The sequence below is a fragment of the Poecilia mexicana genome, unplaced genomic scaffold (assembly GCF_051168715.1).
Source record: "Poecilia mexicana isolate PSO_F unplaced genomic scaffold, ASM5116871v1 scaffold_11, whole genome shotgun sequence".
In the NCBI taxonomy this organism is placed as follows: domain Eukaryota; kingdom Metazoa; phylum Chordata; class Actinopteri; order Cyprinodontiformes; family Poeciliidae; genus Poecilia; species Poecilia mexicana.
This window is the reverse complement of record NW_028263380.1, coordinates 12,929,167-12,942,238: the sequence shown is the minus strand read 5'-3', so window position 1 is coordinate 12,942,238 and position 13,072 is coordinate 12,929,167. Positions and strand designations below refer to the sequence as shown.

The 13,072-nt window shown below is 41.1% G+C and overlaps 1 protein-coding gene across 1 annotated transcript in view; it reads right to left on the bottom strand.

The window, feature by feature from the left end:
- Positions 1–6,209, bottom strand: part of kcnq4 (potassium voltage-gated channel, KQT-like subfamily, member 4) — a 58,434-nt gene extending 52,225 nt beyond the window's left edge. Inside the window, exon 1 of the mRNA XM_015002282.2 lies at positions 4,938–6,209. Coding sequence (XP_014857768.1) covers positions 4,938–5,239 — 302 coding nt within the window. The 5' untranslated portion in view covers positions 5,240–6,209. The remainder of the gene's footprint in view (positions 1–4,937) is intronic.
- Positions 6,210–13,072: the final 6,863 nt, after the last annotated feature.

Sequence of the window (13,072 nt, the reverse complement as noted above, 5' to 3'; positions counted from 1 at the left end):
TTCACTGTATTTTCAGGCTGAAGTCCAGTGGAATGTTGCACTCGGCCAGACGCCACAGTGGTTCACCCAGCCAAGGCCAAGACCAAGACATGACATGCGGTCTCGGACATCAGCGGGCCTGGGTTTAGTTGGCTCCGTGCAGCGCTGCAAAGGCCTGATCGCGGATCAGCAGCAGGATTCCACACTGGAGACCCACGACCCCGGAAAACCCTCCACTGGGATGAAATAATGTGGCCAAAACAGATGGCCTCATGTGAACGTCTATATGTGGCACCGCCAATGGTGGAAAAGGGTGGAAGGTCAGAGGTGAGGGGAAGCACTGTAGCTGAGCCTTGGCTGGATGTTTTTGGCCCTCTGGCAGGCTCATGTGTCACGTTTACGCACGCCGTAACCTCTACAAGAATAACGGCGCAAACAACCCACATACGACCCCCATTCCAAGAAAATCTGATGCAACAACTGCCCAGAAATATTACAGTATTTAATATGTGTGACGTTAAAGAAAAAATAACATAGATGGACTATTAATTTTAGAGATAAACCAGTGGAGAAAAGCTTGCTTTACTAAAGTTAGCTTATCTATAGCTGCTTAGAAAAAAGCAGCGTGTCAACATCGTATCCGGGAGACGTCAGTAAATTTCAGCAAAATCTCAGGTTTGGTTATCCTGTGCAAAAGCACCACATAAAAAACAAACAGTAATTTTTCCCCAGATAATGCTTATCCCATGTGAACAGGTCATAAAAAATGTAAATAAATAAGAATAATAAAATAATGAACAGTTATGAACTGTTAAACATCTCTAAGCCAAACTTTAACCAAAACCATCCTGGTGGGACGCGAGTAGAATTAAGCTAAACCTGCATACTGAGCAAATGGATTTAAAGAGGTTATGATGAGTATTTGCTGTGAATGACTCAAAAAACCATAAGTGGGACTTAACATTTCAGATGGTAAAAACACCACTTGAATCAAACCCCTATCAGGTTGTCAAACCAACCAATCGGGTTCATACGCAAAGAGATTCCTTATACCGGGATGCCTTTCATAGAAATTTCCGGGAACTCCAATGTGTTTTTTTTTGTTTTTTTTTGCAGGTTTCTGCCTTTTAACCCATCCTCTGTGCTTGGTAGGCAGTATGAGTTCAGTAGGTGTGGGAGACGAAGGATTTTAAGGAGGATACACTTTGTGCCAGCTCTGAATGAGCAAAAGGCTGATACTTAGAAAAAAAATAGCTTTGCACACATGAGAGATGCAGATATTTAAAATGATGTAAAGGGGAATGTTTAGAAGGGGAGGGTGCAAACATTTTCCAGATACACGGCGTACTATGATCAGTTTAGTTAGATAAGAAGAGAGGCTCTTTACCCCCTTTTTTTTTTTTTTTTTTTTCATAAAATCTCCCACAAACCTCTGCGATGAGAGGCTCTGAAGAAGCAACACATCTGTTCCAGGGTCCCCCGCTACAATGTAGGCCTAATTAAAGGATCAACTGAAGTTGGCACAGCACCCAACACAGCAGTGTGTGGTTCAATTTAATTATAACAGATCAACGTACCTTTAATTGAACTTCACGGCACACCGTATTTTCCTCGCTTACCGTGAGCATGTAATTAATCAAAAGAAATGCAGCGCCCGGAGTGATGCGGTACCATGGGAAGAACGCTCTCAGGTAGACAGATGTGCACCAAACAGAAATGGACGTCTCGGTGCGGTCTTTAAAGATCCTGCTACGTTTCGGTGTGTGGGTGTGTGTGTGTGTGTGATGGGGTCGGCTAAGAAAGCAACACGAAGCAGATCGTCACAGGAGAACTTCTCTTCCCAAGATGAGTCAAGCTTCATTTGTGAGCATCTGAAACACGATACATCCACGAGCCTCCTTAATGGAGAAACAACAACAGTGGCAGAGCTGCTATCCAATCCAACGTTTGGTTGGAAAATGTCACAGGCAACTATCCTGAAAAACCCACAGATCATAATCAAAGAACAACTCTATACACACATATATATATATATATATATATATATATATATATATATATATATATATATAAATATATATATATATATATATATATATATATAATATATATATATATGGAAACAATGAAGAGCCCACTGCACTGAACCCCATTGTAAACCTCCTGGTTATCCCACCAAATATTGATTTCTGAACTCTTCCTGAGTTCACATTAGTGTTGTTTCTAAACGAACATGAACTTGTTTTCTTTGCGTTATTTGAGGTCTGAAAGCGCTGCGTCTTTTTTTTGTTATTTTGACCATTTCTCATTTTCTGCAAATAAATGCTAAACTTTTGCTTGGAATTTCAGAGACATGACATCAGTGGTTCATAGAACAAAAGAACGATGCTCATTTTACTCAAACACTCACCTATAAAAAGTTAAATCAGAGAAACTGATCATTTTGCACTTGTCTCAGTTTTTTCCAGAGTAGTGTATATGAACATCTTTACTTCTTTCTCACACTAAAATACAAATAAATTTTAATCTAATTTAGTGGGACTTTGTGTGAAAAATACAACGTAGGCAATATAGTGAATAGCTAGTTAAAATGTTTAAGGTTTTTTTTAAATAAAAACTGAAAGGTGTGGTGTGCATTTGTGTTTTGCCTCCTGGAGTCAACACTTTGTCGAACCACATGTCACTGAAATTACAGCTTCTAGTCTTTTGGGTTACGTCTCTACCAGCTTCAAACAGACTGAATTTGTCTGTTTTTTTGTTGTGGTTATTTTTCATTTACCTCAATCTGCCCTCTACTAAACTTTAAACAGTTATCAAGTCCCAGCAAAAGAAGCAACCACAGTTTTCAGCATGATGTGGAGCATTAGTTTCCTGCTAATCTTGGCATTTTGTTTGTATTCCTAAAAGCTACATTTTGGTCTTGTTTGATCAGAACACCTTCTTCCACATGTTTTCCTGTGCCTCTTACATTAATTATGGCAAACGGAGAAATAAACTTTCTCTGACTTCCAAAAAGGCCAGAATTGAGGACTGCACAAGTAATAGATTCTCTACAGCTCCTCCAGAGTTACCAAGAGACTCGTGGTTGTCCTTTAGTTTATTTAGATGGTCGTATTTTGTAAATTTGCAGCTCAAATTCTTCTTACTATCACATAAAGCAGGGGTCCCCAAACTTTTTCCTGCGAAGGCCACATAACTGTTCCCTTTTCTGGTTGGGGGCCGGTCTTAGTTTTTCGAGAAAGAAACCTTAGAAAACTTTTGTTGGGGGGGGGGGCTGGATTACAGCCGAAGACATATTCGCGTTTGTAGATAGATTTTTACCCAGAATGCAAATGGAAAAAAACCGTGAGCGAAATGGTGACTAGTATATATTTCATTGAGGGAAACTAAGTTTCATATCTGCTCAAGAGCCCCCCTGGTGGTTGAAGAAAAATCCACATATATATGAAAAAAAACACTGAATGCTCTCTGGTATTGTTCAGGGGGCCGGACCAAATGAGGAGGCGGGCCGGATCCGGCCCGCGGGCCGTAGCTTGGGGACCCCTGACATAAAGGTTGAACAGTTGATTTATGACCTATCATTCTTCAAATCTCCCCTCAACTGTATCCCTGACCTGTCTCCCGTCTTACTTGGACTCTGCTTAGTATTTCGGTGACTTCTCAAATTATGCATCATTTTCTCACCACTTCACAATTGTCCATTACTTCATGTGGGCACAAAATCCCCCCAAAAGAGCCAGAAAATTCAAAGGGGAACTGCTGAAACCGATACCAGGTACTGTCTTGTAAGCTCAAAATAAGCTAGAGGAGGTTTCTGCTCTCGCAAATGCACGGGCAGTAGATGGTGAGAACACATGCAAGAGTCACAGCCCTGCAGTGGGATTTCCCTCTGCAGCAAACACATGAGGGCATTGGCAGGCAGACAGCTGTACTTGTATAAACAATGACACGCAAAGCACGACCCCGTCCAAGGAGCTCCCACACATTACGCTGCGTCCGTCATGTTCCAGCAGCAGAAACAGCTGGAAGGCAGCTGCTTGCAGGCAAAACAGTCCAGGGCTTCACTTGAGAAGATGTTGAAATATATTGAGACACTTTGATGTGCGCAGAGGGAACTTTTAGCAAATACCTAAGCGCCCATAAGTCACACAACGATACCTGTTTCGTTTCTAATAAGATTACAAGTAAAAGATCTGGCATAAGTGCCGTATTTGGATTTAAAAAAGTGATTGATAATCCACATATTAATCTCAAAATGCAATGAAGAAGACCGGCCCTTTGTACCCATGAGCTCAAACTTTCCCACAGTTTACAAGTTACGTAAATTACAGCGTATTTGGCGTGTGGGTACGTCAGAATCCTGACTGTACGCTCCCGGATGTGGAGAAGCTCCTCAAATTGTGTGTTTTGTTAAAGTGTGAAAATTGTTCAACCATTTTCTCCCTTCTTGTAATAAATCCACATGAAATTCAGAGAGAAATTCTCAAAAGTCACAAAAAAAAAAGTTTTTATCACCTACCCTCTGATCACATTTTATATTTTCTAGTTTCATCAAAACGTCTTTCGAGAAAATCCTTCACATCAACATAACCAAATTGGAAAATAAAGACAAAGTGGGCTTTGACTCAAAACCTGCCCCTCCTGTGGGTTTAGACAAATTAAATTAAATATCCAAAGTTGTTCTCCTAATTTACTAAGACAGAGACAAGGGGAAAATTGAACAGTAGACCCCATGTGGAGTTGATGTATGGCGTATGATCCAGTTAATTGCAGCATAGGCAACTCAGGAGACGTAATTGGAAAATGTATCAAATAGTTGTTCTGTATCAAAAAGCTGGATTGGGAAGTCCAATTTAAAAAAAACAAAAAAACAGGTGACTTTAGAAAAACTTTTTTCAAGTTTCTAAAAGTTGCATTATAAGTTTAATCGTAATGCCACGGATAAGAGTAATACTCACATGAACGCATGATAGATGAATGCCCATCCTCTCGGTCTCTCCAGCACGTTGTAAAGGCAGTTTTGCAACTTTCTGAAGCGCTTACTTGAAGCGGATGCGTTGGCTCGGGGTCCGGGCGGTCCGGGCAGCGGGGTGCCCAGGAGCCCCGTGCGGTGAGACGGGTGTCCGCGCTCAGGGGTGGACGGTTCGCTCCGCTCGGTCTGGACGGCGGTGAGCGCCACGAACTCAACCCGCCTGTCGTCGTTCGGCGCCGGGGGAGCGAGCATTCTGAGGCCGCCGTTGTTGGATGGACTTCCGAGCATTTTTTTTTCCTGTCACGACTGTTTCTCCTGTCACCTCTCACTGGATCATGCTCTGGATCTTTGCCTCAAAGTGGAGTCCCACAAGCCTCGCCGTGCAGGCTGAAACCATGCCTTCTGGTTTGTTTTTTTGCGGTCTCGGTAGCTCGGTCAAGCTTCAAAACTTATCTGTAAATCAAGACACGGTCGTAAAAGCCAGAAAGCGCAATAGTTTGATTAGTGCGTCGCGATGAAACGTGACCCTCAGTGACCATCGCTCAGAGTCAGGTGTAAGAGGCTGATCAGCGGGGCGCAGAGAGGCGATCACACATGCATTAACTCCAATAACACTGCAAAAACGACCTGGCATCACTTTGAAAGCAGCGCGCAAACAGTCGAGTCAAGCAACGCGCACAGCTTTTGTTCAACACAACAAGCGAGCGTGACAGCGGTGCACTTGCTCCACGTCGTCTAAAGTCATTTCCGTGAATAAAGGCTGCTGTAATTGAGTTACTCTTAGCTGTTTCTGTCGTTGCCGCGCCACATCAGCTCTCCTCCTGGTGCGCCCCTCCGCTCCAGCGCTCCTCCGCTCCGGCAGGCGGGGTGGAGCGCGCAGGAGTCAGACGCATCAGGGTGATGACAAGAAACTGCATCTGAGAAAGAAAGAAAACAACAACTCCAAAGAGAGGTTCAGAAAGAGATGCCTGAAGCCTGGTGGGAGAAAGCTGGTCTCTATTAGGTGACTCTGCTATGTGGGGAGAAACTGAAGAGGCGGAGAAGTCGGCGCGCCAGGATGGAGAGCTGCACAGCAGCGGGACGAATGAGACAGCACTAACAAATCCGTCGTTTAGGAAGATTTCCTGGGAGATGAACTGTGCTAAAAGTTGGATGATAGCAATGCACATAAGCCTCCGATTTAGCAGTTTCTGTTGTAATCCGATCTTACAAAATACAAAAGCACCCCAATGGAATGGAAAATGTGTTCCATAAAAAATAAAAGTCAGTGTATAATATACATTAATTGCACACGCATGTTTATTTCTGTCAGTTTTCCTAATTGCAGCTAATGAACGCTTGACTGTCATCCAGAGGTGTCAGTGACTCCATGCACACATATGTTAATCCACAAGCAGTCATTGCTAATGACACTGTCTGCTCACGGAGCATAGTCATGGAAAGTTGAGTGGAAGGAAAACCTAAAATTCAGTTTCTCAGACAAGAAGAAAATTACGTAAGAGTTGCAAACATTACCTTGGACTTTGGACCGGTAGGCAGCAGTCCAGTTCTTTCTCTCCTTGTCCCAGGTTAGATGCTTCTGTCATTGTGTCTGATTTAGACATGGCTTCGCTCGAGGAATGCTACATTTGTAGCCCATGACGAGATGTTTGGCTCTTAAATGACTGAGTCCAGCTTGAATGAGCCTTGTTTGACGGTCTTCTCAAAGCTATTGTCACCCCTGCTCCTTGTGGGTTTTTTTTTTCTACTATAGTTTTCCTTCCCACTAAACCTTTTTAATAGAGCATTTTGTGATTGGTCAGCTCCGTTAGCAATGCTTTTTGTTGCTTGTCCTCCATGTGGAGGGTGTCAGTGACTGTCTGCTGGACAACTGCAATTTTCTCCGTGATGGTGAAGACCATCAAATTACACTTCTGTATTAAACAATGTCGTTTTTAAAATTCACTTCATGAGAGAGCTGAATTATTTGTTTTCGTTGGCTGTAAACTATAATCATTAGAGATACATTATTTAACTTTCCGAATCATACTACGAAAAATTAACTTTTCAATGATGCTGATAATGATGTGACTTACTGAGATGCACCTTGAAGCGTTTCAGAGCGCCATGTGCTCAGGTTGTCATCAAACGGTGGGGTTGTTTTCCCCCTGAAATCTAAATGTCACTCGTGTTTATTGTTAGAAGGGGGCTGGATCCATGGCGACAGCGGTTTGAAACAGTAGAAACAGGTGCTGAGGGACACAGCGACACTGACAGTCTGTACCTCATCCTCAACACACACCGCTTTTCTAAATCTATGACTGTGACACACACAGGGACTTGTGGTTATGACACAAACGTGATGGTATACGGAGCACAGTGTCCCGCAGCAGGATCACCTGTCTCAGGGCCTCTGAAGAATGCATGGAGAGGTGCCTTCCCAACACCCTGTTGGCCGCAACATCTCAGGCACGAACCAAAAAAAGACTCTTTGTGTTTTCTGTTGTTAACTTAATTCCTGATAAAAACAAATAATATTTACACAACTAAAAATCTGAAATATTTTTGCGTTTTTTTTTTTTTTTCTTAGCACCGTTTACGGCGATAGAAAAAAACAAAAATACAGAGTCCATCAGTTTGTAATCTATAATAAATTCAGCTGATCTGTGAAAACCTCAGTGTCATGGCGTGTTGCTTGAAGTAGGACCCAGATGCAGGAGCGGCAGAAGCGGAGAATTGATGATGAAAAACGGGGAAATGACGATCAAAAGGTACAAAAATCACGGGGAAAAGAGGGAGCCAAGACAGAGCAAAAGAACAGGAATCCAGAAACCGAAGACAACAGGGAAGCTTTGGGAAAATAACGGGATTTGATACAAGGAGCCAGCAAGGAGTGGCTGAGAATGAGTTGTATATTTGGTTGCTGAACAAGGAACAGATAGCTAATTAGAAACAAGTTGCAAGTGTGAGGAGAGAAAGAGAGAGTAAATGGCACATGGGGTGAGGGAGAGCACACAAACTGGGTAACTAGGAAAATGAATGTATGGCTAATAAACAGACATATAAGAAAACAAAAGTTATTAATGAGCTGAACTAGAGGGAAACAGAAACACTACTGATCTAATCAAAGAAAAGAAACACACACATTAATAATAAAACCCAAAACATCCCAAGATCCTCACACTCAGAGGTTTGAAAGGAAACAAACAGCATCACGAAGACCAAGACACAGCAGAGATGAAGTTGTCTAGAAGTTCAACGAAGGATAAAGTCATATAACCATGTTCTAAAAATCTGTAAAAGCACAATTTGTCATCTGAAAACGGAAATAGTATGACAGCTCACTTACACTGACAGGCCAGGAAAGGGCAAGAAGCAGCTTGCAGCCTCATGCTAACCGAGAGAAAACCATGTTACAATGGTCCAGTCAAAGCCCAGATGCAAATCCAACTGAGAATTTGTGGCAAGGCTCGATTCTTACGATGCTCTTCATCCAGTCTGACTGAGCTTGAGCTGCTTTTGAGGATAAATAGGCAAAATGTTTTCTTAAAGCTGGTAGAGACAAACCTGCAATGGCTTTAATTGGGTTCTGCAAAGCACTACGAAGCACACGTTTCACATACTTTGTAATAAAAAAAAAATTTAAATCATATTTTCTGTCAGATAAAGCCTAAGTAAAAAAGAATTCAAGTGTATTGTTGTGATGTGGCAAAATGTATAAAAGTGTTCAAGGAGAACTAATATTTTCACAGAACAGTTTAGACTAAATTGATTTCCGTTAGCTCAAAAACAATGAACATTTTTGCTCTCGTTCCTGAAATCCTTATTTTCCTGCCAGTAATAAACAGGGAAACTCTCCTCCACGCCACATGCATTTATCTTATTCCATACCACCAGCTTATGGAAAATGGTGTCCCTGGAATGGCGCGTGGGAATGCAGCCGGAGGGTTTCACAAGTAGAAAATCTAGACATTATGCGCCCGAGTGCCCTTACATAACACATCACTAATCTTAGGCTAACTTCACTAGTGAGTGACTAAGTTGTTGCCTTGCAAATTGAATCACCTGCTGACAGCTGCACAGCTGTGTTAATGCAGACACTTTAGTGTAAAACAAACCGCTTCATAAGGCTTGAACAGGATTCAGGATAGCAACTTATGTAACTTTATTAACTAAATTCACTACTGATTTTTTTTACATATACTAATAAATTTCCAATATGCACAAAAGAGAAATCTGCCCCCGTCTCTTGGCTTCATCAGCCTTAGCACAACAGATAAAGAAGCCTCTGTTAATTAGTATTTATTATTATTTTTAATTATGAAGTAAATAAGAAAGTGCAGTTTTTGAAGTTATTCTGCATGTTTTTTGCAATGTCCGTACAGATTATCTAGAATAGTGTACGCATAACATTCCAAATTAAATCATTTACTGTTTTGTTGCTTCAAACTATGTGGTTTATATTTTTTTTAAATGAGCCACTTTTAAGTCAGCTGACCTTATTGTACTTTTTTCCTGTGTAAAAATTTGATCAATTTGTTGTAAAATATGAAAACAGGCATATTTTTGTGTAATTTCACTCCTTCCTAAAATAAAACTGACTTAGTTCATGTTTGTAAGTATGTTTTTGCAGCTTTAGACACATTTTATTTTGTAGCAACGGGGGCAAAAGTAGCTCTTGGGTGCTGTTTATTTCATTTTCAACAGAATAAAAAAAACGATTATCATAGCAAAACGTTATGAATTTAGTTATAAAGTTTTTGAACGTCTTTCGAGGCCGATTCACATGGAGGGGAACTGTTTATAGTCTCCTTCATCTGACCTTCCTTAAGGTAGGAGTGTTTCAGCAAGGTTCCTCCTGTTGAGATGTGTAAGGGAATAAATTGTGCACCAATACAGTCCTGTACATACAATGTACATACTGGCTTTTTCAGCTGCCCTTCTAAGTTCATCTGTGCTAGTCTAAACTTCATTAGAGCGTCCTAAACTCTTCTTCTCTTGGTCGGTTTCTCAGCGTTTCGTGCTCTTCCACCAGGAATTGAGGATTAGAGCCTGGTGTGAAGAGAAAGGTTCCTGTGAGCTGTGAGGTTTACAGCCCGTCGTGGACTCTTATGAGAACTTAAAAATACTCATATCAACTGTGCCTCTTGCACACAGCACAACACAAACTCACCCCACCGCCCCCCAGCCCCGACCCTTTTACTTCCGTTGCGCACTCGGACGTTTGCTTACTCCGGCTAATGTCTTTCCCAGACCGCAGTTCTTGTTTGTCTTTGTTTAATCTTTTCTCTCCTCCGTCTTTCATGCTTCAGACGTCTTTAACGCGGATCCGCAGCGGCTCTGGGAAAAGGAGGAGATGAGTTGTTGATGCTGTGTTTGTTGTGTGGTGTGAATGTTGTGGTAAAGTCTGATTAGAGTCTTCGGAGGGATCAAAATGACGTTGTTTGGGGGACGGAAACCCGGGGCGAGCTGCTCACTCTGCAGAAAGCTAAAACTGTCTCTCTCACTCTGCCGTTCAATCCGGCAATCTGCCGTCCAGAAGCGTGAATACGTAAGAAACGCAGACCGAGTCAGGAAATGACGGCTTGTTTGGCCAGAGGACTCACTCACTGGCCCATTCATGGCCAGTCAAAAGCACCTTTGTACTTACTACCAGAATGATGGTTTAGTCTCCACAGGGCTTCACAGGAATATTTTCTGGCTAACATTTTCATCAACCGTCGGGGATATTGTACAATAAACGCTCAGTTGTTTCGATCTGTAAAAATAAAATAGTTTAAAAAAAAACAACTTAAAGCTATAATTAGACTGCAAAAAAAAAAAAACAGGAAGCAAAACAAATGTTGGATAACTGTGCTGCTGTCTGGACACACTGACATCTAACTTACATGCTTTGAAAATGAGTCCATATACTTTTGAACTTAAAAATTTTTTTTAACATGCTACACCTACAAACTTTTATGTAATATATTAGGATTTTATGCTAATAAAAGTAGTGCAGGTTGTGAAGTGGAAGAAAATAAAAGTCGAGTTTCAGAATTGTTTTACAAATGAAACTTTTTAAAAAGTCGCCTGCAAACATTTTAATTTAGGGATTTCGACCCCTAAAATAAAGTCCGCTGCCATCAGAGGTCACCTATTTAGTAAAACAGGATCCACCTGTCTGTAATTTGACCTCAGTAGAAATGTTGCGCACAGCTTCCCAACAATTTAAAATTTATTCTAAAATGATTTTTTTTTTTTTTTACCACTCTCTGTCATGAGGTGTGAGTTTGTGGATGGACCAAAAATGCAGACAGGAGCTGGGATCATGTTGAGAGAGTTGTAATGAAAAAAGATGTTAAAAACTTACAAAAACTCACAGGGAGTCAGAGCAGAACAAAAACCGGCAATCTGCCGTCCAGAAGTGTGAATACATAAGAAAAAGCCAGCAGGGGACACGGGGGAAAATAACAGGGCACAAGGTGTTAAACAGGAGGAACCAGCAGAGAGTGAAAGGAGCAGAAGGACTGAATTAAAACTAATTTAGAAACAAGACTGATCAAAGAAAGATACTAAGGAATACAAAATAATAAATAAACCTCAAAACAATATAGGATCCTAACACTTTCTGAATAACGGAATCAGATAAGATTAAGTGTCGTTTACGTCTGAGTTGTAAGAAATCATCTGTTAATGTTGGTCTATGTTTATGCAAGACATAAATTGCATATATTTTTCAAAGAATCAAGTTGGAGGTGCGTTCCGAAACAACCAACATGTTGCCGCCCATGCAATTTTCTTGCAATATTACATATTATTCAAAAAGCCTCATACATTTCCCCATTGCTTCCAGTTAGCTCGAATGGGTAAGAGGGGATCATGATCATATATTCAATCCTCATGCTCATCTCCTGGTACACAGTTGTTTTTTTTAGTTATGGTTTTAAAAAAAAAAACACAGAAAACTAACTGAGACCAGCTGGTGTGAAGGCCCAATCACAAGGTCTAAACCACAGCCAGAGCGTTCAGCAACCAGGTCATATGGCCAAAGCTGCCTTGATCTGACCAGGTGGGCGAGCCAAGGAAAATACCACCAGACAATCCCTTTCACGCTTGACTTAAGCACAAATGTTCTCACAATCCGCGTTCTTCTTATTATAAAGAGCCGAGCCTGAGTCTGCGCTCATTAATGCCGTTATTGTTCAGCGATTTAAGTCGATTAGGAAAGGGCCTCCCAGTTTGACAAACGCTTTAACCGGAAATCAGCACAGCTAGAGGCGCATCTAAGCAGCAGGAGCAAAGTTCTGCACTTGCGATGCTTTTTAAACTTTGGTTTCAGCACTGAGCCCATGCTGACAACGACACATTTAAATGAGCAAAGTAGAGCATTATGAGCCTCCTTCATCTCTGCCTGCCTAATTTCCTGTCAGATCATAATTACCTCTTCCTTTTAAGATTTAGGTCAAATAAAGAATGCAATGCAATCTGATCTCAGAAAAGCTAAGCAGCCTGCAGAATAATAACCCGTGACTCTATTGTGCCACATCAAACTTTTCACCTACTCTGGTAATAAGATTAGTGCTGTTCATATAGGCTGGATTGGTTTTGGGGAACGTGAGCAGATACAGTAATGTTCCTTCAACAACGTGCTCAATAAAAACAGCTTGTGTGTTTAGGAAGAAGTGAAGAAATGTGTAGCAGAGAATGTTTGCACGCAGTGTTTGTAGGTTGTTGGATCAGTGCTGCCCTCTAATGGTCACTTGGGAAAACAACAGACAGTTTAATGTAACGAAACAACTGAATTTACTTAAGTGCCAGCGATCAATGTCAAATTACCATAGTGGCAGCAATGGAGATTTTGTGTTGATTATAGCATACAGATAACTGAATCCCATTTATTTATTTATTTTTAGAAAATCTGAATATTACAGAAACATCAATTTAAAGAAATATATATGTTATGTTGTGCATTTGTCCAGCACTGATATGCTCCAAAAAGAAGGTACAAGTTTAAGAGGTCATTGCTGTTCAGAGAGCTGAAAAGTTGAGTGCAAAAAAAAAAAAGAAAAAGAGGAAAACCCAAAAACATGAACAACTGGGATTAGCGAACCTTGTGATTTTGAGAAGAGAAGCCTGTTCAGGGGTTGTTGTTTTTGGGTG